At 46.4% G+C, this 25,810-nt stretch overlaps 1 protein-coding gene and 5 non-coding genes across 8 annotated transcripts; 2 read left to right on the top strand and 4 right to left on the bottom strand.

Annotated features, from left to right (window-relative positions):
- The first annotated feature begins 16,876 nt into the window (after positions 1-16,876).
- Positions 16,877-16,958, top strand: trnal-aag (transfer RNA leucine (anticodon AAG)). Its single transcript has one exon. It is a non-coding gene; the product is annotated as a tRNA-Leu (tRNA).
- A 191-nt stretch (positions 16,959-17,149) lies between these two features.
- On the bottom strand, positions 17,150-22,523 carry LOC125716752 (kyphoscoliosis peptidase-like). 3 transcript variants are annotated; one of them, XM_048989421.1, is made up of 13 exons: positions 22,488-22,523; positions 22,082-22,189; positions 21,524-21,583; positions 20,957-21,208; positions 20,802-20,867; positions 20,590-20,631; positions 20,363-20,413; positions 20,184-20,266; positions 19,984-20,092; positions 19,778-19,895; positions 18,817-19,005; positions 18,364-18,554; positions 17,150-18,163 (listed from the first exon to the last, which is right to left on the bottom strand). In XM_048989421.1, the coding sequence occupies exons 2-13, from the start codon at positions 22,170-22,172 to the stop codon at positions 17,256-17,258; spliced, it is 2,160 nt and encodes a 719-aa protein (XP_048845378.1). In that variant the 5' UTR covers positions 22,173-22,189; positions 22,488-22,523; the 3' UTR covers positions 17,150-17,255. The 3 variants fall into 3 exon arrangements, with proteins under 3 accessions (XP_048845378.1, XP_048845379.1, XP_048845377.1); XM_048989422.1 differs by lacking the exons at positions 22,082-22,189; positions 22,488-22,523 and having other exon boundaries at positions 20,957-21,007; positions 21,110-21,208; positions 21,524-21,756; XM_048989420.1 differs by lacking the exons at positions 22,082-22,189; positions 22,488-22,523 and having other exon boundaries at positions 21,524-21,756.
- A 2,078-nt stretch (positions 22,524-24,601) lies between these two features.
- On the bottom strand, positions 24,602-24,673 carry trnap-agg (transfer RNA proline (anticodon AGG)). The gene has a single exon. It is a non-coding gene; the product is annotated as a tRNA-Pro (tRNA).
- A 265-nt stretch (positions 24,674-24,938) lies between these two features.
- trnai-aau (transfer RNA isoleucine (anticodon AAU)) lies at positions 24,939-25,012 on the top strand. The gene has a single exon. It is a non-coding gene; the product is annotated as a tRNA-Ile (tRNA).
- A 173-nt stretch (positions 25,013-25,185) lies between these two features.
- trnap-ugg (transfer RNA proline (anticodon UGG)) lies at positions 25,186-25,257 on the bottom strand. Its single transcript has one exon. It is a non-coding gene; the product is annotated as a tRNA-Pro (tRNA).
- Positions 25,258-25,344: 87 nt separating this feature from the next.
- Positions 25,345-25,416, bottom strand: trnag-ucc (transfer RNA glycine (anticodon UCC)). The gene has a single exon. It is a non-coding gene; the product is annotated as a tRNA-Gly (tRNA).
- Positions 25,417-25,810: the final 394 nt, after the last annotated feature.

The raw sequence follows: 25,810 nt of genomic DNA, 5'->3' as shown, positions 1-25,810 counted from the left end.
GGCGTTCGTGCCCCGGATTCCAGGGACGACCTTAAAGGCAGGACTCAAAGTGGGGGCGGGACATGCTTCTCCACACGCGGTGGGAAAGAATGTCTTTTATGGGGAAGGCGATCGAGGAGATAGCGCCAGCCCTCATGCGACAAAAACGCAAACTGGTGGTTGGATGGATATGTATATCTCCTGATAACAATGTTGTGTTCAGAAACAGTATTGACAAAGCCCCCTTAGATACAAATCAGACATTAAGCAATGGGTCCAGGCTTCATTCTGGGCCATTGTACGTGGAAAATGCGCCCACATTTGCTGGGGGTGGCATCTGCTCCCTCCCGCCCTTCAGATGCCCTCATTGGCACCACGTGGCATTACCTTCAAAGACTCAGCTGACAGACACCCCCCACCCCCAGAAAAAAAAGATACAGTTAATGGCTTTGCCGGCCTCTAGCGGCTGTCCGGGCTCCCCGCGCTCTCTGAAAGACCTCCCACTGTCGGCTAGATACGGTGGCAGGACGTGCGAATCAAAGGCGCGCGGTAGCGGCTGAGGGGAGATAGAGCCGGGGGCCGCAGCCTCGATAATGCGGGGGTAGACCGCAGAGAGGCAGCCTGGTGGGGGCACGGGCTTATCTCTAGGAAAAACGTGGGGCTTTCCACACATGCATTTCATCGCCCCGGGCTTCCCCCCCAAAAAGAAATTCGTCAAATGAGCTTTTTGTGGTCATCCCATCAAACAGCCATCAAATGCGTACATATTTTTTTTGTTTGGTCAGATGTGTCCGTGCGATGAAAATGACCGGTCTCCAGATACAAGCACGCCTCCCAAACCCCCCCCCCCCCCCCCCGAACCCCCCCGACACGGCTGGCCCAGAGCGAGTCGAGTGACCACAAGGTAGCGTGGGTAACTTCTTGACAAGAGCAGGGCACCAGCAAAACGAGAGCGACCCATTCAGGTCCCCGGGGAGGCAACTCTTCAGGGGAGAGATGGACCTCGGGCCATACCGATAACACAAGTCAAATTACATTTTTTTTACCCACCCATCTTTGTATTCACTCCAGTTTACGTTTAAACCCAGTCCCCCCCCCCCAAGCCTCAGAATACCACCCGCTTTTCCGTCATTCCGTTAGCGTGAGCAAATTCAACAGGATGCGACAGTCAGCAGTTTCCTGATGTTAAGAACAATTACCGCTTAGATTTTTGAATTCCTACCATCCCCAACCACCCCCCCCCACCCCCCACTGCTGCTGAGAATTTCGAGGTGTGGTTGAGTGCATTAGGACACCGTGCCCATGGTTAAAAACCTCATCGTAGTCAGGAGTACTCCATTTTCCCCAAGGTACAAATTTCATTAGCCATACAGAGCCAAAGTCCAAAGGGGGGAGGTTGCCCTAGGTAGGTTTTGCCAACTGGTGGGTGGGGTCTCTTCAGTAAATTTCACCGGATCGATCACACGGTCCAGAGGCACCATTTACGTTCCCCTGAGGTACGCTGCTATATAAACATCCGCTATATAAATAAAGTGTAAATATCAGCGAGTTGCCCAAATACTCAGACACTGATGAGTTACCGAGGCCCGATCTTGTGATCTCTTCCGTAGAATGACTGATACCGGATGTGCTGTAGACCTCCATTCCCATCACTTCTCGTGTTCTTGTGAATAATTTCATTGGCTGTTTGAGGGCTTGCATTTTAATTACCCTTAATTTGCTCTGCAGATATTTCCACTGCCGTGCGCGCAGGCCTTTCTGAGAACAGGGGCCTGGCTGCCGGAGCTCAGCGGAGCTCACAGCTGCACACAGCGGCATGGGGAGAGGCTCAGACAAGTGGAATGGATGCTAAGCAGATGAGTGGTTTGTGTTTTGACCTAGGAGATACTTATCTGATCTCATTAACATGCTTCTTTATTGTGTTTGGCATGTTCAAACTGAGAAAAGACATCTTTAACACCAGAAGAGAACGGAATGAAAAAGAAATCTGAAATCAACTGCTTCCTGTGCTTTTATAGCACCGTGCATTTAAAATATTGTCTTGAGGCCAGAAAAGAGCCAAATCCTCTTTTTATGTGCTACTTCCAACACCCTCCTCAGAGACTCCACCCATGTAATAACATTCTACTCCCTAGTCAATGACGACGCGGTGCCCTTTTGCCAACGCCCCTGCCCAGCTGCCTGCTATCTTCTGAGGGGCCTGGGTAAAAAAAATAACAAATAAAATACATACTCCCCCCTGCAGGGCGGCGCTGGCACATCCTATGGCCTAAATCTGCCACAGATCTCTGACAGCACAGACACCAGGCCATGGAGGCTGCCGGACTCTCATTCAAAGAGCGACGACTGTTCAAAGGAGAGCTTTCAGCAGCGGCTTGGCAGCTCTGACAGAAAACATGGCCGGCGATCAGCAGAGAGGCGGCAGCACTGAGCTGCGATAACGGAGCAGATGCCAGGATGGGGATACAGGGCCTGTAAGGAGACTGACACACGTGGCTCTCTGGAGTCACAGAGTTCAACAGGCACTCAAAGGGCCGACCCACAGTGCACCCCGATACCCAAAGCACACCACGGTCAAGGGCTGCTATGGAAGTAACCCTTTCCACACCTTCAAACTACGGCACAGTGCACATTTTACATTTTAAAAGTCTATTCGTAAATACCATTTAATTTAAAATTTGCAATAAACAAAATATCTAAGTGCAATAAATTTAGACTTGCCTAGCATTACTTTCATACACTTGAAACTATTGCACGTTTTTTAAAAAGCCTATAAGTATATGCTATTTCATTAATACTTCGTGCTAAAAAAAAATAAGCGCTATAAATTCTGACAAGTAAATAAATATCATGTGCTTTGTGTGAAATAGACGCCCCTTTGCTCACCAGCACGCGCCTTTGTTCTCGGACCTATGCAACTAATACAGTATTGCCATCCCAGAATGCACTGCAGCGGGCGCTCGTATCTGAGTGGCAGGCGCGGCGGGGCGAGCATTCTACGCGCGCCTCTGGATTGAGATTTTAAGTTTCCGGCAGGGAAGGCCAAGACAAAACGTAAACAGCGATGCTATGGGCGTGAGCTCACACCGCGGTAGCGATGCGGCGATCCCCCTATCAGATTTCCTCCGTATTTTCGGGCCGACTAGACTAAGCAGAAATCGCAGGTATGAGCTGATAAAAGGCATCTTTCACACAGCAAACACGTTCCCGAGAGCTTATCTCCTCACATCCTCACATGCAATCGGGATGAAGACGGGGCAAAGACTGTTACATTTGGCGGTTTGTTTTCGCTTCTCCGGTCTGATAAAACACAAAATAAAACAGCAGAGAAGGGAGCAGTAGTCTTTTGTGGAGGTAGCTTCATAGCACCGTCGGAATATGGCCTTGCCGCGGCCTTGACATGTCAATAAAGCTCCTCCTTGTGTTTCCATATCTTTTTCATTTATTTTTCTAGCCAGTCGAGGCGTCTGTGGGTAAACCACAGGTAGGACCCTCAGTCCTGCCCTCCCCGGGTCTGCAGTCATAACGAATGCCGAAGATACTAATGAGACGAGTCGGTTTCACTCATGGTTCCTCGGAAGAAAACTCGGTTTTGTTCGGTTATTTATTTGTTTAGCTTTACCTTTCATCCTTTCTCTGCCATTGGCGCTTTAGTGCAATAAAACCTGCGCTTAGGAAAGAGGGAAGATGTGCTAATTACACAGGAAAGCCCGTTCGGGGAGGGCGGGGGCCCGAGACCGCGGTAAATCCCAGCACGGATGGGTTTTGATCTCACAGACGTCGCCGTGGCAGCCCGCGAGCCGCGCGAGCCGGCCATATTCCTCCGCCGCGACTCGAGGCTTTTTTCACGCCTTGATCCATAACAGGCGCAATTAAAACACCAGGTAAACAGCAGCCTTTTCTGTGCAAAAGAAAAGCCTTGTGTTGCAAATTGGTAATAATATATTCATCCCTAGGTAAACATCCCTGCCATGTCCTTTTAACTGAACAGAGCCGAGCAAAATGAAAGTGATAATTTCACCCCCGTTGGGAATTGCGCTCTCTAATTCTGACAGTAAACTCACGGCTGTTACGGGGTGTTAAGTAGGATTTAAAACTTGTCAGACAAGACGTGTTTGGAATCGCTATAAAAAGGGCACTGTGTTGCTGTCAACCAGGGGCTTAGAGGAACATATCCACACAATTGAGGCACTCATCTCAGCTCAGAGAGACGGGCTTCCGTCGCAAGCCTCGCGTTTTAGCAGAGCCTGCGGCTCATTAGCGCCTACCACTGTGGCCCAGCGCACCCTGCTGGCCGAGGAGGGCACTATCGTCTGTCACCGGCTCGGAGTGGCATCTGTTAACATAGCAAGACAGTCACCCTAAAGAGATAAATTCTCCTGGCAGCTACATAAAATGTGTCACCGAAGAATAAAATGAGGCTAGAGTCATGTATTTGGAAATTACGGACCGCATTATGAGAGGAGTCATTCACGCCTTTACTCAGGTGACGGAGGAGTCACTCATTTGTATCCTCGCTGACTCAGACGTTTTTTTTTTAATAGGCTTACGACATTATCCAGGGAAGTGATCATAACTTCCTGTATGTGTCTGGGCTTTATTGCATCTGCCCTCCTCTGCCGAGCCGGTCACAGTTCCTGGAGCAGAAAGCTACCCCACGGAGGGCAGGGGTAATCCCGGCATTTACGGGCAGCCCCATCTTTAGCTATACGCCATGTCGGAGGGCTGAGGAGATGCCAGCATGACGAGACCGCAGCTTTCATGTGAACAAAAGCGCAACTGCGCATTCCTGCCCCTGTGCTACAAAGGGGGGGGGGGGGGGGGGGGTGCAGTTAGGCTTTGTCTCGGCAATAAAAAAATTAAACACTGCCCACACGATAACAGCACAGGTTCTTTGACATGCCGGACCTCGTATCCTGGTCCCCGGATGGATCCCCCCCCCCCCCACCGGCGTGGCAGTGTGGTCTGGCTCACATGGACTAAACTTCTCCACAGTCTCGTTAAAGATGCTCTGGCGGGATGGACCATTGTGCTTGGTGATTAATGTGGTTTACGCTCCGAAACGCTCTGAACGTGCCGCTTAACATCTAAGACTGCACCCAAATCGCATGCCTCCACCCCCCCACTCAAGTGAAGCGCAAGATCTGAGTCAACCAGTCAATTAAATGTAATTTAATACTTTAGATTTGCTCAAGCCAGCCTTTGTAATACAGGGGACAACAAAAATGATTTTAAAAAATGCTATCTGACTTTCTGGGCCTCGTTGCCATTAAGACTGAGATGGCTGTGGATAGGTGATCCAGTTACCAGAGGAAGAGTAGCAAAGGCACTGGATCAGTTCCCCCGACCCAGGCTGAGGTGCTGGTTCTTTATGGACTTATATACACTAAGTATCTGGCTCTTGCCAGTCCCAGAACCTGTGAATGTGACGCTTCAGAAACACTGCGTTCATACTGGGCAGAGATAAGGGATCGAGTGCTTTCTGGGAAGTCCTGAAAAGTTGGCAGTCAAAATCAAGTACTGTGAAGTCCACAGAATGAACACCACTGTCTATTTTCATCAACGGGTTCATCTGGCCATTTTCAACACTTCCGTTGCAAATTATGGGTCGAGAGACGCGCGCTTGAGGGAATACAGGCTTCTCGAATGCTGCTGTATCATATCCAGGATGTGGCCAGGCCACTGATGTAAGATATTGTTCTGTTCAGTTTTCCAAGGGATGTTTTGGGGGGTGGCAGTAAAGGCGAGATCTTCCAAGAGAAAGGAAGTGGGAAAGCCAACGGACTCGGCTTCTGATCTTGAGAACTCAGCCGGAGCATCCGGGCCTGTGACGCCGCGTCTCGGGTTCCAGAGCGAGCCTTTATCGCACAGGGATTCCATAGCCTTCTGTAAGTGCCTTTGCTTATTAGTATCTTCTTATACAAAGTAGAACAGGAATCCTAAAGACGTTGATTGCAAGGAAAAGGTTTAAATATGATTTCCTTATAGCTATTAATATGTATGCCTTAAATAGAAGCACACTGTTAAGCAGCTTATGATATTATGAAAAGGATGTTCCCTCAGGGCCATAATATGGCAGCAGTGACAGCGAGGAGAGATTGGTATTTACCCAGATTGGCTGTACTTACGTCAAGCATCCTCTGAGCTCGTGGGAGGGAACGGGGGGCAGTGGCAACAGCAAGGGTTCGATAAGCACTTACCGGGAATAAAAGACAAGCATGAAAGTGAGGTTTAGCCTCTTTAAAGATTCCCGTGCACACGGCGGCAGCGGCGGCGGCAGCGGCGGCGGCGGGGCAGGTGCCTTTGGTTCCGGCCTTGATTAACGACGTGGGCCCCACTTGTTCCCCGGAAATGAGCCATTGTGCTGAGGTTGTCCAAACTTGTCCAGGTGGAGGACCTGTCATCTGAACCGGGGCTTAGCAGAGCTGCACTTAGAGCAAAAGATTAGGTCCCGAGAGCCGCGCCCCCCACACACACACACACACCCTGAATGCTTTCTTAATCCATAAACTCTCCCTCTTTTGCCACACTTCATCTTTCATTCTGTTCACTCTCTCCTTATTCATCTTTACATACAATTCACCCTTTCCGTCTTTCGTGGAAGTTGTTGGATTTGCAACTCGGGGAGGCAGACGAACCCATCTTTTTTTTTTTTTTCCAAGGGAAAAAAATTAGTTTTTTTTTTCCCTTTTTTTTTCCCCCCTTCATGGAGCTCTTCGGGACCGCCTGGAACGCTCGTGTTCCGGGAAGATAACAAACAACAGCTGAAACTCGGCAGAGCTGAATGACATGAGATAATACTGCTGACCCAGGCAGAAATTCAGCTTCTGACATATTTCGGTCCAAATAAAGTTCAGCCTATTCACTGTACACACAGAAATATGAATCTAATCTCGCGCTGGCGTGCGCGCATCGTAGGTCTTCCTCATTTCTGAGGACTTGGGTGTGTTGTCAGGGTGGGAGTTTGGGGGGGGGGGCTGTGGGGTTAGAGGCAGAAATTAAAGCTGGGGAAGGTGGAATTCTTCTTAACAACAAAGACTCTTGAAGCTACTATGCTGCATAAGAATCCAACCAATTCCAATCAATTCCAGCCTCCTGGTCCTGGGATCAAGGCGATTATAGTAATCAGACAGGCAGGATGGGCCCTATTTATGTTTTAATAAAGATGCTGGTCACAGGACAAGGACCCAAAGAGACTCAAACCTGCAATTTCCACTTGCTGTGCGCGGGGGTTTGTACTGAGTGACGCAAAGTCTATTTCTATAGGCCAAGACCATCCATGAGCGGGGGCCAAAGCTCAGCATTTACAATAACCGGGCTTAACCCGAACTGAAACGGCAGGTTTTTCAGTTTAACTTAGCGGCCGTAAATCTGCCCCGTGGATCTCGGGGGGGGGGAGTGTGGGCGCACCAACTGGCATGCTATTTACATTGCTAGCGCGCTGCGGATAGCTGGCGTGAATTTAAAAGTTTTCCATCTGTGGGAAAAAATGTAAACATGATACGAGGTTCACAGAGATGTGAAGACAAACGCCGAGGCCGATAAAGGCTCTAATGTTAGGAAAAATGTATGTATGATAAGGTAAATAAGATTTTTATATATTTTTTGTTTGTCAAAACCTGGCAGCTTTTATGCGAAAAATCAAACATCGGGGTTGAGGCATTGAAAACAAAGAGCCAGGTGTTGTGTCGCCCGGCACAGAATGCTCATCTCCTGCAGGTCGATTTTTTCAGGTTTTTTTTTTGCTTTGAACACTGCTATGTAAAGGCAGAGTGTCAGGTAAAGTCTATTTTGAGAGGTAATTGAGACGGCACCCAGCGGACATGGGAGGAGGTACCAGAGCCCATTACACTCAGTAAGGCGTACTGTCATCTTGGGTGTGCGGCTGAATTTCCTTTTGCCGCAGACTGGGGGCGCTGGAGCGGCTGGAAGCACTTGTGAACAAATCCGGTGTGCAGAATATCAAGGGGGTCTGCTGGAATTTCAAAATTCACCTTTGCCCCCCCCCCCCCCCAAAAAAAAAAAAACCAACTTCAGTTTGGCTAAAAGGGGGAAGAAATACCAGCCATCTAGACTGGGGACTGGCGGAGTTCATCCTGGAGTTCATCCTGAGCAGAGACCGCTAACAGCAAAGCGCCATGCAGGTTACGGTCCTGATCAGGATGATCCACTCATCTGGGTGCTCGTCACTGCGGACCCACTCTGGCTACTGTTTAACCATCCATCCATCCAAATTCCAAACCGGTTATCCTACTGGGTCGCGGGGGGTCCGGAGCCTATCCCGGAAGCAATGGGCACGAGGCAGGGAACAATCCAGGATGAGGGGCCAGCCCATCGAAGGGCACACTCACACACCATTCACTCACGCATGCACACCTACGGGTAATTTAGCAACTACAATTAGCCTCAGCATATTTTTGGACTGTGGGGAAAAACCCGGAGGAAACCCCCAATGACATGGGGAGAACATGCAAACTCCACACACATGTAACCCAGGTGGAGACTCGAACCCGGGTCCCAGAGGTGTGAGGCGACAGTGCTAACCACTGTACCACCATGCCGCCCTCACTGTTTAACCAATATATGATAATATTTGATACTTCATTGATCCTTGTGGGGAAATTCTATTTACGCCTCTGTAGGTGAGAACAGGCTGGCTATGAAGAACAGCCACCCATAGCAGCACCCAGAGAGCTGGGGGTTAGGGGTCTAGGACCTGCAGAGCTGCCAAAGCCGGGCTTGAACTGGTGACTTGATCACAGGCACAGAAGCTTAGCCTACTGACCCACTGCTTTTTGCTCTGAATGTCACATGATCTCTGGGTCATATTTGCCACGGCGACAAGCACAAACCCTGACAAGCTGTCCGTAAATGTGTTTATCGAGTGCGGGTTCAGGGGCAGGCTGGCCGTTTACCCGTATCTGTGTGTGTGTGTGTGTGTGTGCGCATGTGTGTGTACATGTGTGTGTACGTGCGGGCTCATGTGTGTCTTTGTGTGTGTATGTGCATGTGTGTGTGCACGCATACACGCATACCTATCCTTATCGGGACACAATGTCCCCATAACGTGATAAATATCGCACGTTTTTTTTTCCCTTATGGGGACCGGTTTCCTGGGAAAACTCTATTTTATAAAAATCAGTGACTGCTGTGAAAAAACTAAAAATGCAAAAAAAACTCTTGTATTTTGCTTGGTTACTTATGGTTATGGTTAGGGCAGGGTGGGGGTTAAGGTTGTCATAGTTAGCGTTAGCATTTTTCCCATAGAAGTGAATGAGCGGGCCCCATAAGGATAGGTATACCCTACATGTGTGTGTGTGTGTGTGTGCGTGTGCCCACACCTTTGTGCCCCTCGTGCCCCCTGTGCTCAGCACCCACTAATCACCATCATCCTCTCTCCGTCTGTGAGTGGGACACACTTAGCTGGCTCCTTTATTTGTCTGCCCTCTGTGAAAGATGAAAGCGGCAGGTGAAAAGGCCGCGGGGAGCAAAGGGGCCACAGCCATGGATCCGCATGTTTTATTTATTCTCGGCGGGGGGGTGGGGCTGGCGGCACGCATTCGGGGGGTGTTTATCCATAATGGAAAAATAATGGGAAAAGATTAAAGCTTCTCCGGAAAATGCCCGGCACCCGCAGCTTTTTCTAAATGGTGCCGATGTTTCCGCCGCTCCCAGAGCCCCCGGTGACATTATGTCCCCAAAAACGAGACGGAGCCACTCGGCCAATTAGCTCGCAGGAAGAGCAGAAGGCCGTCCCTGCAAATGAGGAGTGTCTCCATGCTTATCCGGCTATTAAAAACAAGAGCTCACTGATCTCAGGCCACAGGTCGCAGCTATAATTGATAATGTTATATAATTAAAATAATTACCCTTATAATACATATAATACGTCGCGTGATTAAGTTCAGCCTCCGCAGGTGTCTGGGCCCATAGACCCATAAAACTGCTCACTTAAGCGTTTAGCCCAGGAAAAAAAAATGGTGGTGGGGGGGCGTATCTCTGATAAGACCGACACATAGCTAGCACCAAATGGCTAATTCTGGGGGCCGCTGCTGTTCAACATAGTCTGCGAGTGTTATCCCAGCCGCACCTTATTAATTTAGTGTTTGAAGAAATTAGTTAATTTCACAGTCTGCCGGCCGCGAAAGGCCGCTTTATGGCGCCGGGCTGTCAGATACCGGCGAGCCCTGAGAAAAGGGGGTCGAGAGTCGGTGTGTTTATCAGCATATGAGTTACTGCGTACCTAAGAGTGTGGTGAATTCAGCGGAGAAATATTATTCCCAGTAAATCTCGGACTGTGAATAACACAAGCCAAGCAATTTGAGTACAGAAGGTCACTGGGAACCAAAGGATGGGGGGGATGGGGGGGGTGGGGGCAGGTGATGCCGGTGGGGGTGAGGGAGGTGTACCTTCGGCACGAGCAAAATAGATGAAAGATGGAATGGTGGGTGATGAAAAGTTGATGTTCTAGCAAGCCGGCGCACCAAAAAATGATGAGCATCCCTCAGTGTGTTGCGAGTACGAAGGACTGTCACTCTGATAAAAAATATATATGTATGTATTTCGGCACATAAAGAATTCCGGCATTGCCGAGACAGAAAAGGACAAACTTTCCTGACAGGAGCTTTAAACCGAGACAAAAGCATGCCGATTTCCGCGGATTCCGGAAGATGTCCTCGGCGAGATCGCCACGGCTTGACATAACACTTCGGTTTTATGTGGGGGTCGGGGGGGGGCACAGAAGTCGCATTTCTCTAAACAGAAAAACATCTCATTCATTCTCCTCTGTTATCAATTAGATTTCTTTTTAAAAGCATGAACAGATCGCAATTGTTATCAACACCCCCTCCCCAGTGCCGCCCCCCTCCCCATTTCTCCACAGAGGAACTAACACGCGTCCTTCAGAGAAGATTGGCTGTATGGGACTCATAGCAAAGTTTTAATGTTTCACTTGAATAAATCACAGGCATCTATTGAATCCTTTTGGTTTAACAGAAAGAACCCTCTATTCAGTATGAAAAGAAAGGAGCCCGCATTGCTTCGAGCTGGAGAGTTATCTCACAGTGAAAGGAATTAAGGACCAGTTGCCAATATTGTGGATCAACTGAGCTCGTAAGAAAAGGGCCGTTCTTGTGTTACAGTACCTGGCTGGGGAATAAAGTCACAATAGGCTTCAAACAAGGACCAAATGCACAATTTGTCGATTGCATTTTTCTTTTTTTTACTTCAGGGACTCTGGGACTTTTCATGGGAGACAATGCCCAACGCAGACGGGCATGGAGCAGAAAATGCAGTAAATAGCTGTTGTATTACTCTCACTCTTGTTGTCGGAGGAATATAGGTGCCATTCATCGAGGCCGCGTATCTGACCCCAATCTCTTGCTTTTTCATTGTAATGACTGAAAGCAACATCTAGTTCCGCGAGCCATTGTCTCCATTGTTCAACCTGTATTTTGTATGGCACAGAGCTGTAGATTGAGCTCGATATATATACTTCCTTTTATGATGTGCTTCTCTCATTAATGTTTCATTAAACCTCTTTGCAGATGCTGAGCTGCACGTCCACTTCCCATCGCCCATTGTGTTGGGGCCACAGGCACCTGAAGTGAATGAAGTGTCTGATGTCGTTCCTCCACTCTTAAAGGACGTCAAGAGGGAATATACCCTTTGTCAAGAGAACCCAGGAGGACACATTGTTTCTTGTCAAACTTGAAAGTTCATCCGGACGTTAGAGTGCTTGCGGTGATTGAGGAAGTGAAGGATGCCTGCGGCAAGTCAACGAGAAGGAGCACAACAGCAGGTCACCGCGATGAATATATTGTATATATAAGATGGAATAGCTGTCTAGACAACACAGATGGGGGGAAAACCCCGCTATTAACATGAGGGACGGACTTCACCAAAGTATCTTCGAATCTTCCACACAATTCTCTTCCAAGCCATCAAAACCATGTTGCACTTAATTCTTTAATGGTTATCCAACCATCGTAAGATCATAAGATACTCAAATGCACTAATTACATGGTAATTCACTCATGGCCGATTACGTGCCTAAGCCTGGCACGTGCTCGTTGTCCGTAAGGAATCCTGAAACTCAGGCTGCATGAAGACTCCCAGCAACAGCACCGTTCCATTAAAATGGTTCACGTAAAAGATACCAGCTGTGGCAGAAGCGGGGAATGCGGGTAGGTTTTATACAACCAGCCCAGTCGCTGTTTATATTCCTCCGGATTGTCTAGAATGACCTTCACATGTCTCGGCGCAGAAAAATTACTGTTCCTCCAAGTACAAGTAGGAACAGGAGAGGCAGACAACGGGAGGTCACAGAACAGACAGGCCGAGAATAAAGGCAACACAAACAGGGGCTTGCTCCTTTCTGACCCAGCTTGAATTCAGAGAATATAGCAGCCCACACTGACACTAATCCTGTCAGTATTAATAAGGGATCTGCAGAGAGCCACTATCTAGGCTCACTGACCTTTCACTCTTGGTTATTTAACACATATGTTAATCTGAGGTGACTGGAGAAGCTTAAAATCTCTTACTGCTACCGTTTTCATTGCAGACATCTTATTCTTCCGGGCCCTACGCTGGGGCTTTACGGTTCGAAAACCATATCCGAGTGGCAAGTTCACTTCCCTGACTCCCACCTCTCGCATGCGTACCGCAGGTTGGGGTGAAGAGCTACGAGAAGCACGGGGCTCACGTGGCTTCCGGAAATTTCTGATGGCGCTTGACACAAGAGCTGTGGCCTTGAGCAAAATGTTACGTGCATGTGCACAGACACACATGCTAAACCAATGTACTGCTGAGTCAGCCCAGGCAGCCGCCTCGGGGCCCTATTCTGACCGGGCACCAACTTAGCCAGTCAGTTTCTCGTTGTCTCAGACAGGGGGCGTTGGTGGTAAAGCTTGTCAGGGGTGGCAAATGGGCTTTGACCGCTACTGACACAAAGCAGGGTCAAAACATTAAAAAAATCCCTCTGCATGGCCTGGTGACCTAAGTTCAGGCAACAGTCCTAAAGATCTATTTTAGGCATTAAAGCTGAACTAGGGAACCTGCATCTAATCCTTGTGACCATCCACAAGTGCAAGCGTCCAGACGGATGGTGATGCCCAACGTGGCTAGCAATTACTTTACTTTTCCTTGCAGAGGCAAACGTCAGCAAAACTCTCCAGACCAATATTTCCCTTTGATTTTCTGACCTGTGGCAATTCGGGGAAAGGCCAATAGACTCCGAGAGGTTGTGGGCGACTCTACAGCGGATGTCTGGGTGTCACTAGGTCTGCATTCCGCGCACTGGCTGGAAAAAGAGGGAGGGAGACAGCCGTCATGTTGGGGCATGTTTTTAGACATCTGTGCATGCCAAAAGAAAGCACTTTCATCACAGGTGTTTTTAGTCATTTCCCTCTTGATGCATCCTTGCATATTAATGTGACTGAAATTGTAGCTTACAAACATCCATTCATTGCAGTGCGAGCTAAAATGCAGATATTCCATCGGCCGCTGAAAGGATGAGAGAAATGGACTGTGGGTCAGAAATCAGAACCAGATAATTTCACCGACATAGCTGAGGGGGCGAGTCGGATCGCAGCGGTACTGACTTAGGCCTCACCTTGGGTCTATCATTTAAGAGTACATTATCGTAAAGTGGCATTGCATCAAATAAAGCTCTCTGTCATTGCCACAGGAGTAACTGATATAGCTAAAATGCCTTTTGTTGGTGCCTCTTATGCGAGTGGTACACTTCCTGGTTTCCTCGCAGAACATTTTCTGTTTCAATTAGGGACACCGAACTTTGACTGTAATTCACTGTACAGGCTGCTTCAGTGAAATTATCCATTGAAACCATCCTTTATCCATCGGTAATGAGTCGACCTTTTTACCTTGTGTGCAGCGTCTGTAAATTATTGCTTATTTCAGGTCCCGGGCAATGCGAAAGGCCTGAGACATTGACATCAACCCAGGTGATAGGACTGAGCAGGAAAAAGAGAGGGATTGTGTCCACTCAGTGCAGTCACTGCCATCTAGTGGCCAGATGGAGGAATCTCACTGGCGCGTGGTTACCGCCAGGCTGTAGAGCTCAAATTACCTTGGAGAGGAGTTCCATGTCACTGGTCACAATGAAGAAGTGGTACCAGAGCCGGTAAAGTGTGGGCCCTCATTTTCCCATTTAACTAAAATGAGATAACACAAGATGTAGGCACCAGAGATGAGGCCAGTTTTGCAGGAAGCACACTGCTAGCAGACCCTAATGGAGAGTGAGGCATTAAGTTCCTTTCCACTGCAATTATCATTGCCTACCTGCCATTTTAATTCTAAGCTGGATGTTTTGCAGAAGCTCCAGCGCAATTCAGAGACCTGAGCTGGCTGTGGTTTGTCTGTGGGACCACACCCTATAACTACATGATATGATATGAGATGGTGGAGGGGCGGGGGGGCTAAAGATGGGCAGGCAGAGAGAAAGATGGAGGAAACTCAAGAGCCGACGGATGGGAGTGGAGTGACACCAGGCAGCTGCTTTGGCAATAAATCGACAATCCCCCAAGACAGACGGGCAGCCCCGCATTCGTGTGATCTCTTTGGTGTGGCAAATTAAAACCAAATTTCCTCCCAGGCAGCACAAGGGGGGGAAAAAAACGGACCCAGAGCTACCTGCGGCCACCTGGGCTCGGCTCCAAGGAGTCAGTCAAGACAATTTCCCTCAAATCAACCCTCTATCTTAATCTGACAGCCAGACTCGATTAGGAAGCGTGAAAATTGCTTCTCTCCCCACCAGCTGTCATCCTAAAATTATCTTAATTGTGAGATAATTACGCCTCTGAGATGCAAAAGAGGAAGGTACTGCTCCTTTAAAGGTAAGCAGAGAAAGTTCTAGAATCCCCCGCGCACAACTGGTTTGCCGGCAACTCGGGGGGGGGGGGGTCCGGGCTGGGGCCAAGCTTTGAGACCCGCTCTGGCCCACCACCCCCTCTGCCCCTCCCGTCTTTGCATAGCCGGCCACGTCACACAGAGCAGAATGGATTGGCTCCACTGAGAGCCGTGAAATGATCCGCGGCTGCTGGGCTTCCTCTCTGCTCGGGGACAGGGTCTGGGCCGAGCAGGTAAGCTCATGATCAACCTGTCACGTGGACGGGAGGAATCTCCAGCAACTAATCCCACCCACTCTCCCCCCATTCACACCAAAATCAATCCCATCGTTCCTATTTCCCAAAACCTCCGTCCCTCAGAGCTTCATTAGAACTTCTCAAATCTGGTCAAGCTATTTCACATGGAATGTGTGTATTAATAAGGGCGAAACAGCAATGGAAAAAGTGGATAAAACCAGTGACAGTGCTGGCTCCGGATTTCTGCTTAAATATGACGTACTTCTGTTATGACTTAAGAAATATCATTTTAAAAAATGCATGACAGCACACAGAAGCAGGGAGCACTTCAGACCAAACAATGAAATCTTATTTTAAAGCTGAATAATACTTTACTGTAGAAGTAAGCAATAAGCAAATACGGTTAGCCCAGACATTTACACTCATGTATATTTTCCAGCCTGGTTTGTAACCGAGGAAAAACTAAACCGTTCACAGCGTTTCACGGCGAAGCCTCCACACACCAAGCCTCTTATCTGCCCGCTTGACCGTGTTCTCCGAGTCTGCATTCCTCGCTGTGCAGCACCATGTAATTTTCTGACATTAATCTCTCTTCTCTGAGGTAATTTGCTGCACCCAAAGCCTCCCAACTATCGCTCAATGGCAGGACAATAACTGTAATACCTATAGAAGGCTGAGGCCTCTCTTCCCCTACACTGAGCTGAGCCTGGCGCCCACAAGTACTGCGCTTTATCAGCCTTGGGGACAGGCTTAACGATTCTTTCTTGCCGTCTCTCAATGGTAAAAATAGTCTTTTTTCCGTCTACTACTAAAACCCAGGTGCATTTAAGGTGGCCCCGAATGTAGACGGCTGTAAACTGTGGAGCGACGAGTGTACAAAAATGAAAGGTACAGATATGTTGTTGGGGGCACCTAGACAATGTGTTTCCGCCCTAAGGTGGAGAGTATGCAGAGGGGGATCTGGCTAGAGAAGGTTCAGGCTGTTACCTTTTAATGTAAGAAGCTGCCATGCACCGGCTTCTCAAGGGTCCCCCCGCCAGGACAGTCACGAAGCCCATATTAATCCCTTGTCAACCACAATGGGAATCATTGTCGAGCAAAGTCCGAACTACGCAGGGGTCTGGGGAGCCTTAACGATGCTGCATTAGCTGTGTGTTTGTTTTTATGACTATCCGGCAATTAGCCTACGTAAAAAAATGGGAATTAGATTATGTAAAAAAACACACGCACAAAAAAAAAACAATAATTAATTGTCGCGGTGATATATTAAAAGGAGGGACAAGTTATTTTGCTTTTAACTAATTTTGCTTTTATCTATCAGTAATAACTCGACTATATAATATAACTATATAATTAAACGTCCCTCTTTTACAAATCCCCACGTGCATAAAGACACAATGACAATGCCCCATCTGCTGGTTGTAAATCCTCATTACAGTTCACCAAACAGCATGTGCCTCAAATCTTGTCTAATATTTATTTCTAATATATAATGCAAATAACATGCATACGGATATGCATAAACACATACATATAAACTTTATATACGTAAAAAACATCCTTGTGGATTGGTTTCTCTGTACAGTTTTATGGTCGTTCGGTTAGCCGTGTTAGCTTGTTAGCATGTAGTGAGCTACAATTTATAGTCGAATATACATCTTGTCGGTAAGTTAAAACGTTGCTAGTCATTTTTCATATATGATATATAAACCCCATGCAGTCGCAATAAAAAAGTAGTAATTTTTTGAAAATGTTGACAGCTGAAAATATTTCCTGCATGGTGTACTCAAGGTAGCGTGGCCGAGCGGTCTAAGGCGCTGGATTAAGGCTCCAGTCTCTTCGGGGGCGTGGGTTCGAATCCCACCGCTGCCAAGACACCTTTTGATCGACGTGTTATTACGTATTTTAATTGTTTATTAAAAATTAGGATTATAGCTATGGTTTAAAAAACCACAATAACACAAAAATATGTATATGAAAGTCATCTTAATATCCGACATTCCTACATATGAAAGAAACGTCTTAGTCAACAGACCGTTTTCGTTATGATTCTTTAATTTCAAGTTTGTGGTTTCAAGGTTTTTGGGAAATCACTACCTTCTGTCATACATGTATGGTACTTTCTTTTTTTATTGAAGAAACTGTCGAATTCAAGGCAGACTTCTGTTACTAGTCACTTTTACCCTCCACTTGATAGTTAAGTATAAAGGAGCGAGTGATGTCATCCGGATTCTCTCTGATCATGACCGACAGATCCACACATCCCGCAGTGCTGCAGAGACCATTCCAGAATCCATCCGAATCCAGGCACAGATCCTGTGTTGCCTTGCCTTGCACTGACACCTGGGATACCCCAGGGACCCTCATCCTGAACCGGATGGTCCGGTTGGCTGGGAGGACACCGGAAAGAGGCTCAACCAGCTCACAGTGTTCTTGCCAGGAAGCGTATTTCAAAGGGAAGACCGGCCAGCTCACCTTGGCGTTGGTGCAGGAGATCAGATAATTACAGACATTGCTGAAACTCCCTGCCATTGTTTTCTCTTTGCCATAGATACAGAGCTGATATAGCCCAGGTCTTGGTAACTGCACTTGGAATTTAACACGTTCCACGGTTCTAGACATGAATGTGTGCCTGCGCTGCTTATCATCTGTCATGCAAAAGGCCCCTGTGCTCAGCATGCCGAAGAATTCCCAGTGACTGTCCGCCCGGAAGCTGAAGGAGCAGCGACCGTCAGCAGTGTGGACCAGAGGGTCACGCTGGGAGGGGTCATGGAGGCCACTCTGCTCAGACAGCCAGCTGGGCCCCATGGGGTTCTTCAGGTCTTCAGGCAAGTTCAGCCCCCTGTCGACGGCCTTGCACCGGATCTCGTAATGCGACACTGAGTTGTACGTCTTTTCTGTAGAATCTGGGTCCTTGCAATAGATTTTCAAGGAATGCTTTCCGATTTCCGGAGGATAGACATCCAACTTCATCCCGTCTGGCTTCAGGGTTAAGATGCCATAGTTCTCTTTGTCGTTGAGCGTTTGCATGAAGAGCTTAGGTGATGAACTCTTCATGGTGATGGTTGTCTTTTGATCTGTATTACATAGGAGAAAGGGAGGCAAATGGAACATAATTCAGTAATGAAGTAATTTCAAAGAAATACACATTATATTCTTCAGGACGAATGTTCTGTCTGTGATCGTGAAAGCAGCAGTGAAGTCACTTATAGCAAATCCGGAATCACAGACCGATTCAAATGTTTTGACATAACGACTCATTATGGAAAGAACGGACCTGAATGGATGAGCCAAGACTCTGGTTGCGAGGACAGCAGGCCAGAATTATAAAAGCCGCTTTTCCGTAAAGATGCATCCTCAAACTGCGTAAGCGAGACCTGTGGTCTCAGGAGCTGCCACTGACCCTCCAGAGGGAAATGATCTCCCACAAAAAGGGCAGGGTGAGTCAAGAAGTAAAACTCATTATACCTGAATGCAAAATGAGAAAGACCCTAAACAGCAGTGCCAAGACCTCAGACTGCATTCATTTCACTGCAACTGAGTTCTGATACAAATGCCAACTAAAGTATACTTCTGCTTGTTAGTGTGATTACCAGGTCAGTTGCAGTGTTGGTTGAATGGTTATTTTTGATATAAGAATATGATGCTTTTGTCTGGTCTTGAAAAACATCTTTATAACTCAATTTATTGTCTTCCACAATGCAAAAAAAGTGCTCAAAATTGTGCTCACTTGAATATAAACTGAGAAACATTATCGGACACATGTCCAGCTCCCCAGGTAGCATCCAGAAGGTGCCAACTCCCGGCCAGTCGCACGGCATTCCAGGCATGATCCGACTCCCCACGGAATCGTTTTCCCAACTCGTACCCTGCACCCTTGGAATATCCAGACAGCTCCTTACACTCTACACCTGCAAGACTGAGCAACATCACGCACGTTTTACAACATCAGTAATGGGCTACAGGGTCCCCATGAAGGTGAACCAGTGAGCAAAAGTTGATGGATTCTGGAGTCAATGACTGTGACGCAAATCGCATGGCGCTAAGGAAGTTCAAACCTAGAATTTTAAGAAATGGACTTTTTCAAAAATAGAATTTTCAATGATACCGGTCTGAATTCTAGCGTTTTGTTAATAATAATAATTTCTATATCATAAAAGGAGAATTGATTAGTGCTTTTTGCAATCAGGAGCCAATTAGTCATTTACCATGTCTAAAGGGATGGTCTTATAAGTTTTGAGTGATTACAGATAATGTGGATGAAGCAATCATTAATCACCACTTTTGGGAGAACATATACCTTGTCAAAGCTTTTTGATCTAGCTGGTTCGAAGTTAATTTGTCCTGGAGGGAATATATACGTTTTCTATTTTTTCGGCGGCAGCTATAGATAAGTGTTAACAAGGCTAAAGTCTGCCCCCTTGTGGACCAAGCGAATAAGTGACAGACAACAATAGGGAAATGTCTGAGTGCAGAATATGATCTGCATTGATACCCAGTCATGTCATTCACTATAATGTGTGACGCAATGATAATTATTGTCATAGTGGCACCGGGAGACACTGCGCGATGAGTAGGAAGATTTACTCAAGGTGTGACCATACCTTAAATATATAAACCCATTGGCCGATTACAGCTTCCGGGGGGGCTTTTAATTAGCCGCTCATTTTCCCGAGCTGGGTGGCGTGTACCTGCACATCCGTTGAACCAGCTGGGAGTATCCCGCACACACGGCCCTTCCGGCGCGTAAGACGTCATCAGGGGAGGCCGACCGTAGAGTGGGATTCTGGTAGCCGTCCACATCATACGCTGCGAAGGCAAGCGTCAGCGGAACAGGTCCGGTCATCCCGTCTGGTTCACACGTAGAAATGCACATCTCCAGTGACCACCCGCTCACCGATGTGGTGCGTCACCCACATCCAAATCGCCCTCAGCTTCTCGATATCACTGCCGGTGCTTCTGAGAAGGTTTTGGACCAGAGCCTCCACACTGCCGCTAGCCTTCACCTTCAAACCAAGAGAAATGCCACCAAATGCATTTATTACGGCATTTATAACTCTTCTTGAATGCTGCTTCTCCGAATCACACCACACTTACCTTACTTGCATAAGCATCAAGCTGTTTAAACTGATTTAAATCAATCCGCATTGACTTAAGCGCAGACCCATCCCATGGATAAGCTATGGCGTGAAAAAATACCTATGAATCATCAAATACCATCTATAATTGGCAAATTCATAGATATACACTGCAAATACTTTCCGAATACTACTTACCAAATAGTATTGCATTGCTCACTTTGGCTCCATTCTGGTCATTGACATAGCCTGTGATTAATATTTTCATAAATTGTACAGCAATTTGGTCAACTGCAGTTGTGTTAAACGTGCTGTTCAAATATAGTTAATGATAAGGGGAAACATTTAAAGGGGATTTAAGGGGATACAGTAAAATTAAGCCATAATCTCAAATTTGCATTGTGCAAAAAGAATTATATGTTTACCCTCATTGTCATAAACGGCTTCATTTGTCCTGGTTACTTTTCCTGTTAAAGAAAATATTCAAATTAATTGCAGTTAATGACTAATAACGATCATCTGTTTAACGCTACATTGCAGGCAGAGTTTTCCGGAACACCTTCATCACTGCATGCACACACAGTAGTGGGCCGTTCTTTTTGCTCTCTTTTTGGGATAATTACACGTTTCTTCTCACCTTTTCCGAAAGAAAACTTCTTCACCAAGTTAGCCGTGCTTTTCTTTGGATGAATCTCAACCGTTACTGCAAATAGTTCAGAATTTGGTGTTATTTCAATGCAACGGCTACCACTGATAGGTCAAAAGGGCTAAATAATGAAGTACTTTCCTCACCCACTTCGCTGTTCCCGTTTACATTACTCTCCGAACTCTTGTCTCTCTGTTCTAGGACACAAACGTGAAACATCTGATTGTCATCCACAGATGTGCTTATGGAGCTGTCATGCTTTGTAGTTGCTGGTTTTTGGTCCTGGGTCACAGAATCACCTCTTTGAGTGGTAGTGCTCCTTGGCAGAGTTCTTGGGCTTGGCTGACCTCTGACCCCATGAACATTCACTGCGTCGTTTCTGGCCCCTTCCACTCGACCTGTGACCCGCCCAAGCATAGAGTGCTGTCATAAAGCGAAGCCAAGACTAGATACAGCACGGTTCCGGCTCCGGACGGCTCCGTAAATGCGCTACGGGGTTAGAAGAATGACAGTGACGCAAAGTCGAGTTCCGTGTTATCGGGAATCACGGTCGCAGTGTGCGACACTGCTAATAATGAATAATATATAGAACGTAGGCTTTTTCCTTCAGATAATCCATGCGCAGAACACCGGGATCACCGTGCATTTCGACCAATCAGAAGTCCCCTCCTGCTGTCTGTCTAAAGTTAAACAGTCACCCCCACTTCACTTACTTAGGTCACCTTTCTGACTCTCCTTGGCCTCTCCACCATCTTCATCAGAGGAACAGCAGCCTGAGATCAAGGGTTCATCAGCAGGAATATAACCGACGCAGGAACACCACACATAATGAGCATTTGTGTCACGATACTGGCCAGACACCCGCAAGAACAACATACAGTTCTCTAAGAGTCACACACACAAACACAAAAGAGCAATGGAAGGTCACAGGCGCAGGAATATCCTGGCACAGATGTAACGCCACTCTAAGTGGTTGGCTGGGACCAATCACTATATGCAGAGGAGATTCTAGGATTTGACCTGTAGGGTTGCCACATTCAAAGACGTACAGGACATCACCCATAATAAAATTTGCGTGAGCGCGGGGGAAGGCTATGAAATGTATATGAAAAAATGTGACAAGTTGTTAAATGGATTTAGAATTTAAATTTTTAAGGGGAACTAAGACAAAACATAGAGCATCTTAAGCTACTCTTTTCGTTTCTGTTACAGCCCTTAAGCTTACTAAGTCAGATCCTCTTTAATCTCAAAGTAATAATCAGGTTACTTACACACATAGCACAGGTAGAACGGGAGCAGAGGAAAACACAAGACAGCTAGTATTATTTTTTGAGTACGAGAGAGGCGATCAAGCCAGGCCATTTTTGTTGCAAGACAACCTGAAATGAATGAAATCCATTAGGTTAGTTAAGTGACAGTACATCAGCCTTAAATGACAGCCGCTGACTTGAAGGGAAAATCATAGCTAATGGGATTCTCAGTCCTGTCATAAGCACAGTTGGGTTGGTGTAAAACGGTTAATTTAACATGAGCCTACCTACAAACGGACGGAGCATTTATGGCATTTTATCATTAAAGAACTTGTGTTTAAATCTCTATTAACTCTCACGATATATATCCTCAGAGCAAAAACCTCGTCTTCAGAGGGAGAGCGAAAAATGGCCATTGGTAACTTACATGCGATGCTCAGAAGTTGTCCCGGGTCACCGTATGTTAGCTGAACGTTTTTCTGTGGTGTGCGGGAGGAGCAGGTTAAATGCTTTATGAATGTTTCCAGGAAACCACCTTGTGTCAACAGAAATCAGCCTTAGAGCAGGCATTCGCAGGTGGCTATGGACATATCGACACATCAAGATTATATCATTAGAGCAGATGGACTTTGCTCAGACACCAGGACGGAGTGAACTGTCATATCCACTATTTGTAAATATGCACTTTAAAAGTGTTAAGGCGACTGTTCCTTAGCTGAACACCAACCGGGGGTGACATGACAAGGTCTGTCCTAGTAAAGTTTACATTTGTCTTCAGTTTTTTTTTTTTTTAAACTAGGTGGGGGTTGCTTGGGCAGTAGCAAAGGTGAAAGGGGTTAGGAGATAAGGAGCTAACCCAGCAATTCCCATAAATGTTCCTTAATTCCTCTAAGGAAGTTGATACACAGTGGGACCTTGGAACTCGAAAGCCTGTTAACTTGACCAACCCGGACATCGAACGGGTCTGTTGAATTTTTTTCGACTTGTGCCTCGACGTAAATCTTGAAACTCGACCGTTCCTTCTAAATCTTCGTGATGGGTCGTGATGCGTTCAACTCTACCAATTTGGACCTCAAACTGTCGATAGAGAAAAATCTAACCACAACTCGACCGAAAACTCGAAACAGGACAAACCAAAACGGGCCTGCTAACACTTGTACGGATCGGGACTCATCTCTGATGGACCAACGCAAAGGCAAACGGGCCTACTAGGATGCTGATGCCTATGAACCGTTCAGTCTCGCAGTACCTGTTGACCGAGTCTGATGTGCGGAAGCTGTGTTCCTGTGTTCAGTGTGAATTTTTTGTGCTTTATCTACAGTACATTTATTGACGCAGCAATCGTGGTCCCTAAGAAAGTGCGCAGTGATCGCAGCAAACCAAAGTGGAAAGCAGTGGGAGTAACTGCAGAACGTAAAAAGGAAATTATGGCCAGACTTAAAAGTATGTCTGCTCACACTCTGGAAGCTGAAGATATTAAAGTTATAACTCAACCAGTTAAATGTCACTTTGGTAATGTAGTTTTTTTTCCTTCTCCGCCAATCAGGAGTCAGAAGCCGCTTGAGTAGATCTTCAGATTCAGCCTTTATTGCAACAATGAAGTTACAACCAAGGCCAGACACTTAAAGTGTGTCCAATACGGTTTTACACCAATCTTTATAAATTTTCTTACTGTGCAACAATATCTCATCATCATTCCTTCAACCATTCTCCATTGTTGTTTTCTCCCTTGATCCACACCCCTAGATGATAAGCATGTAAAACATCTCTTTTATTGTTTGGTGCCTTGGCTGAACATAATGGTGGTGTGACCATCTCTACTCAGTTTTTTTCAATACCCAGCCGTGAACTTTTGGTGAATTCAGACAAATTCCCTTCTGTAGCAAACCTTGGCAGCTCCTTAACTTGTCTGGCTAGAGGGTTAATAATATATTTGTCCTTCAACATTGTGATAAGCTGCAACACTAATAAAGTACATATTCATACATCAAAGCTAACAGATACAGAAACTTCTAAGCCAACAGAAGGTGCTAATTCATACTTGTATTATGTCACATTGCGCACAGCAGTAATTCGTCTGCATTCTCTAAAGGTTACAAGGTCACTTTGAACACTTTACTTGATGGGGCACAGATACTCAGTTACTACTGAACTTCAAATTATGAACTTGAGATAAAAGATGCGTCAGAATTTATTAATGATAAATAAACATGAAATCAGTACTTCACTTGAGTTACTTGTCTCTTAAACAGTCCCTTAAGTAATTCACAAATCTTTACAGAATTACCAGATATAGTAAAAATATAGTAACTGTTTGGGGTGAAAAGAGCATCATTATTTATTAATGATCACTCTAATTTTAAAAGATTTTCAACTTTTCAATCAGATCTATTTCTCCCCGACGACTAGGATAAGCAGCTGGAAGATAGATAGGTGACATAGTCCTTTATTCTTTTTGTAAAAACGCATCAGCCACGGAAGGTGATGATAATCATGGTATAATCTTCCGGAAAAAAAATAACACGTGATAGATTAAAACCAGGGCTCGTCCGGGATTTGAACCCGGGACCTCTCGCACCCTAAGCGAGAATCATACCCCTAGACCAACGAGCCACACAGAACTTGCGTTTCTGTAGACGCTGCAAATGAAAAATGACGAGATCAAAAATTATTTATCGGGAGTAAGTAACAAGACTGAGAAGCAAAAGAGCACTTAATTTTACCTTCCCTGCACTTTAACTAGCTGATTCCGTATCAATTCCTATGCTGCTTTTACTCGAATGTATATGTGAGATGCAAAACACTCTGCAAATACAGAACTTTACCGCCATCTAGTGACACTAATTGACCTTCGGTTCTGGCAATAACTGTGTACTGTGGCCGGTTAGCTCAGTTGGTTAGAGCGTGGTGCTAATAACGCCAAGGTCGCGGGTTCGATCCCCGTACGGGCCATGTGGTTTTATCCTTCGACCCCACGCATGTAACATATGTGTAATATGTAATATAACATAGGAGAAAAGTTAAACTTCTGCGTCATTGCAGTTGATGCATTTTTAGTAATGAATTGTTTTGGATCGCATTCCATTTCATTATAGAAAGTGTTCCTGAGGGAAATATAAAGAGATGGGCTCGTCCGGGATTTGAACCCGGGACCTCTCGCACCCAAAGCGAGAATCATACCCCTAGACCAACGAGCCACTTGTGATTGCATCTTTTCTAAGCTGTATAAAGCATTACCTGAAAAATCAAACTAAATGTTCAAGGTTTAGGTTGAAAAACTAACTTGCGTTGGCCGGGAATCGAACCCGGGTCAACTGCTTGGAAGGCAGCTATGCTAACCACTATACCACCAACGCTCCCGCAAAGAAATCGTCCACGAGACCTGAAGAAACTACTGGTCACTAATCTCCTGGCTACAATTGTTCATCTATCCAATTGATTACTCTGGAAATAGTTACCGTGAACAGACATATTGTAGCGCAGAGGTACCGGCAGGCAGCGCGGCATGTCAAACTGATGCCAGATTGTAAATAGTTCTCAGTAATCCCATGTCTTGTTATAAATGTGCTGTGCGTTATGTCATGTATAGTGGTTAATGTTTATTGTGTGTGTGGAGTAAACGAGTCGATGAGCACGTTGGGCAGTGCGAGGGTGTGTGATTGCTGTGGTACGGGTGTAATGAACCCAATCTGCTGATTGAACCTCAAACTGTGTCTCCCGTTTAATTATGGAGAACATGGCTCAGCGACC

Source organism: Brienomyrus brachyistius, chromosome 21, assembly GCF_023856365.1.
Source record: "Brienomyrus brachyistius isolate T26 chromosome 21, BBRACH_0.4, whole genome shotgun sequence".
In the NCBI taxonomy this organism is placed as follows: Eukaryota; Metazoa; Chordata; class Actinopteri; order Osteoglossiformes; family Mormyridae; genus Brienomyrus; species Brienomyrus brachyistius.
This window is presented reverse-complemented; position numbering and strand designations above follow the sequence as displayed.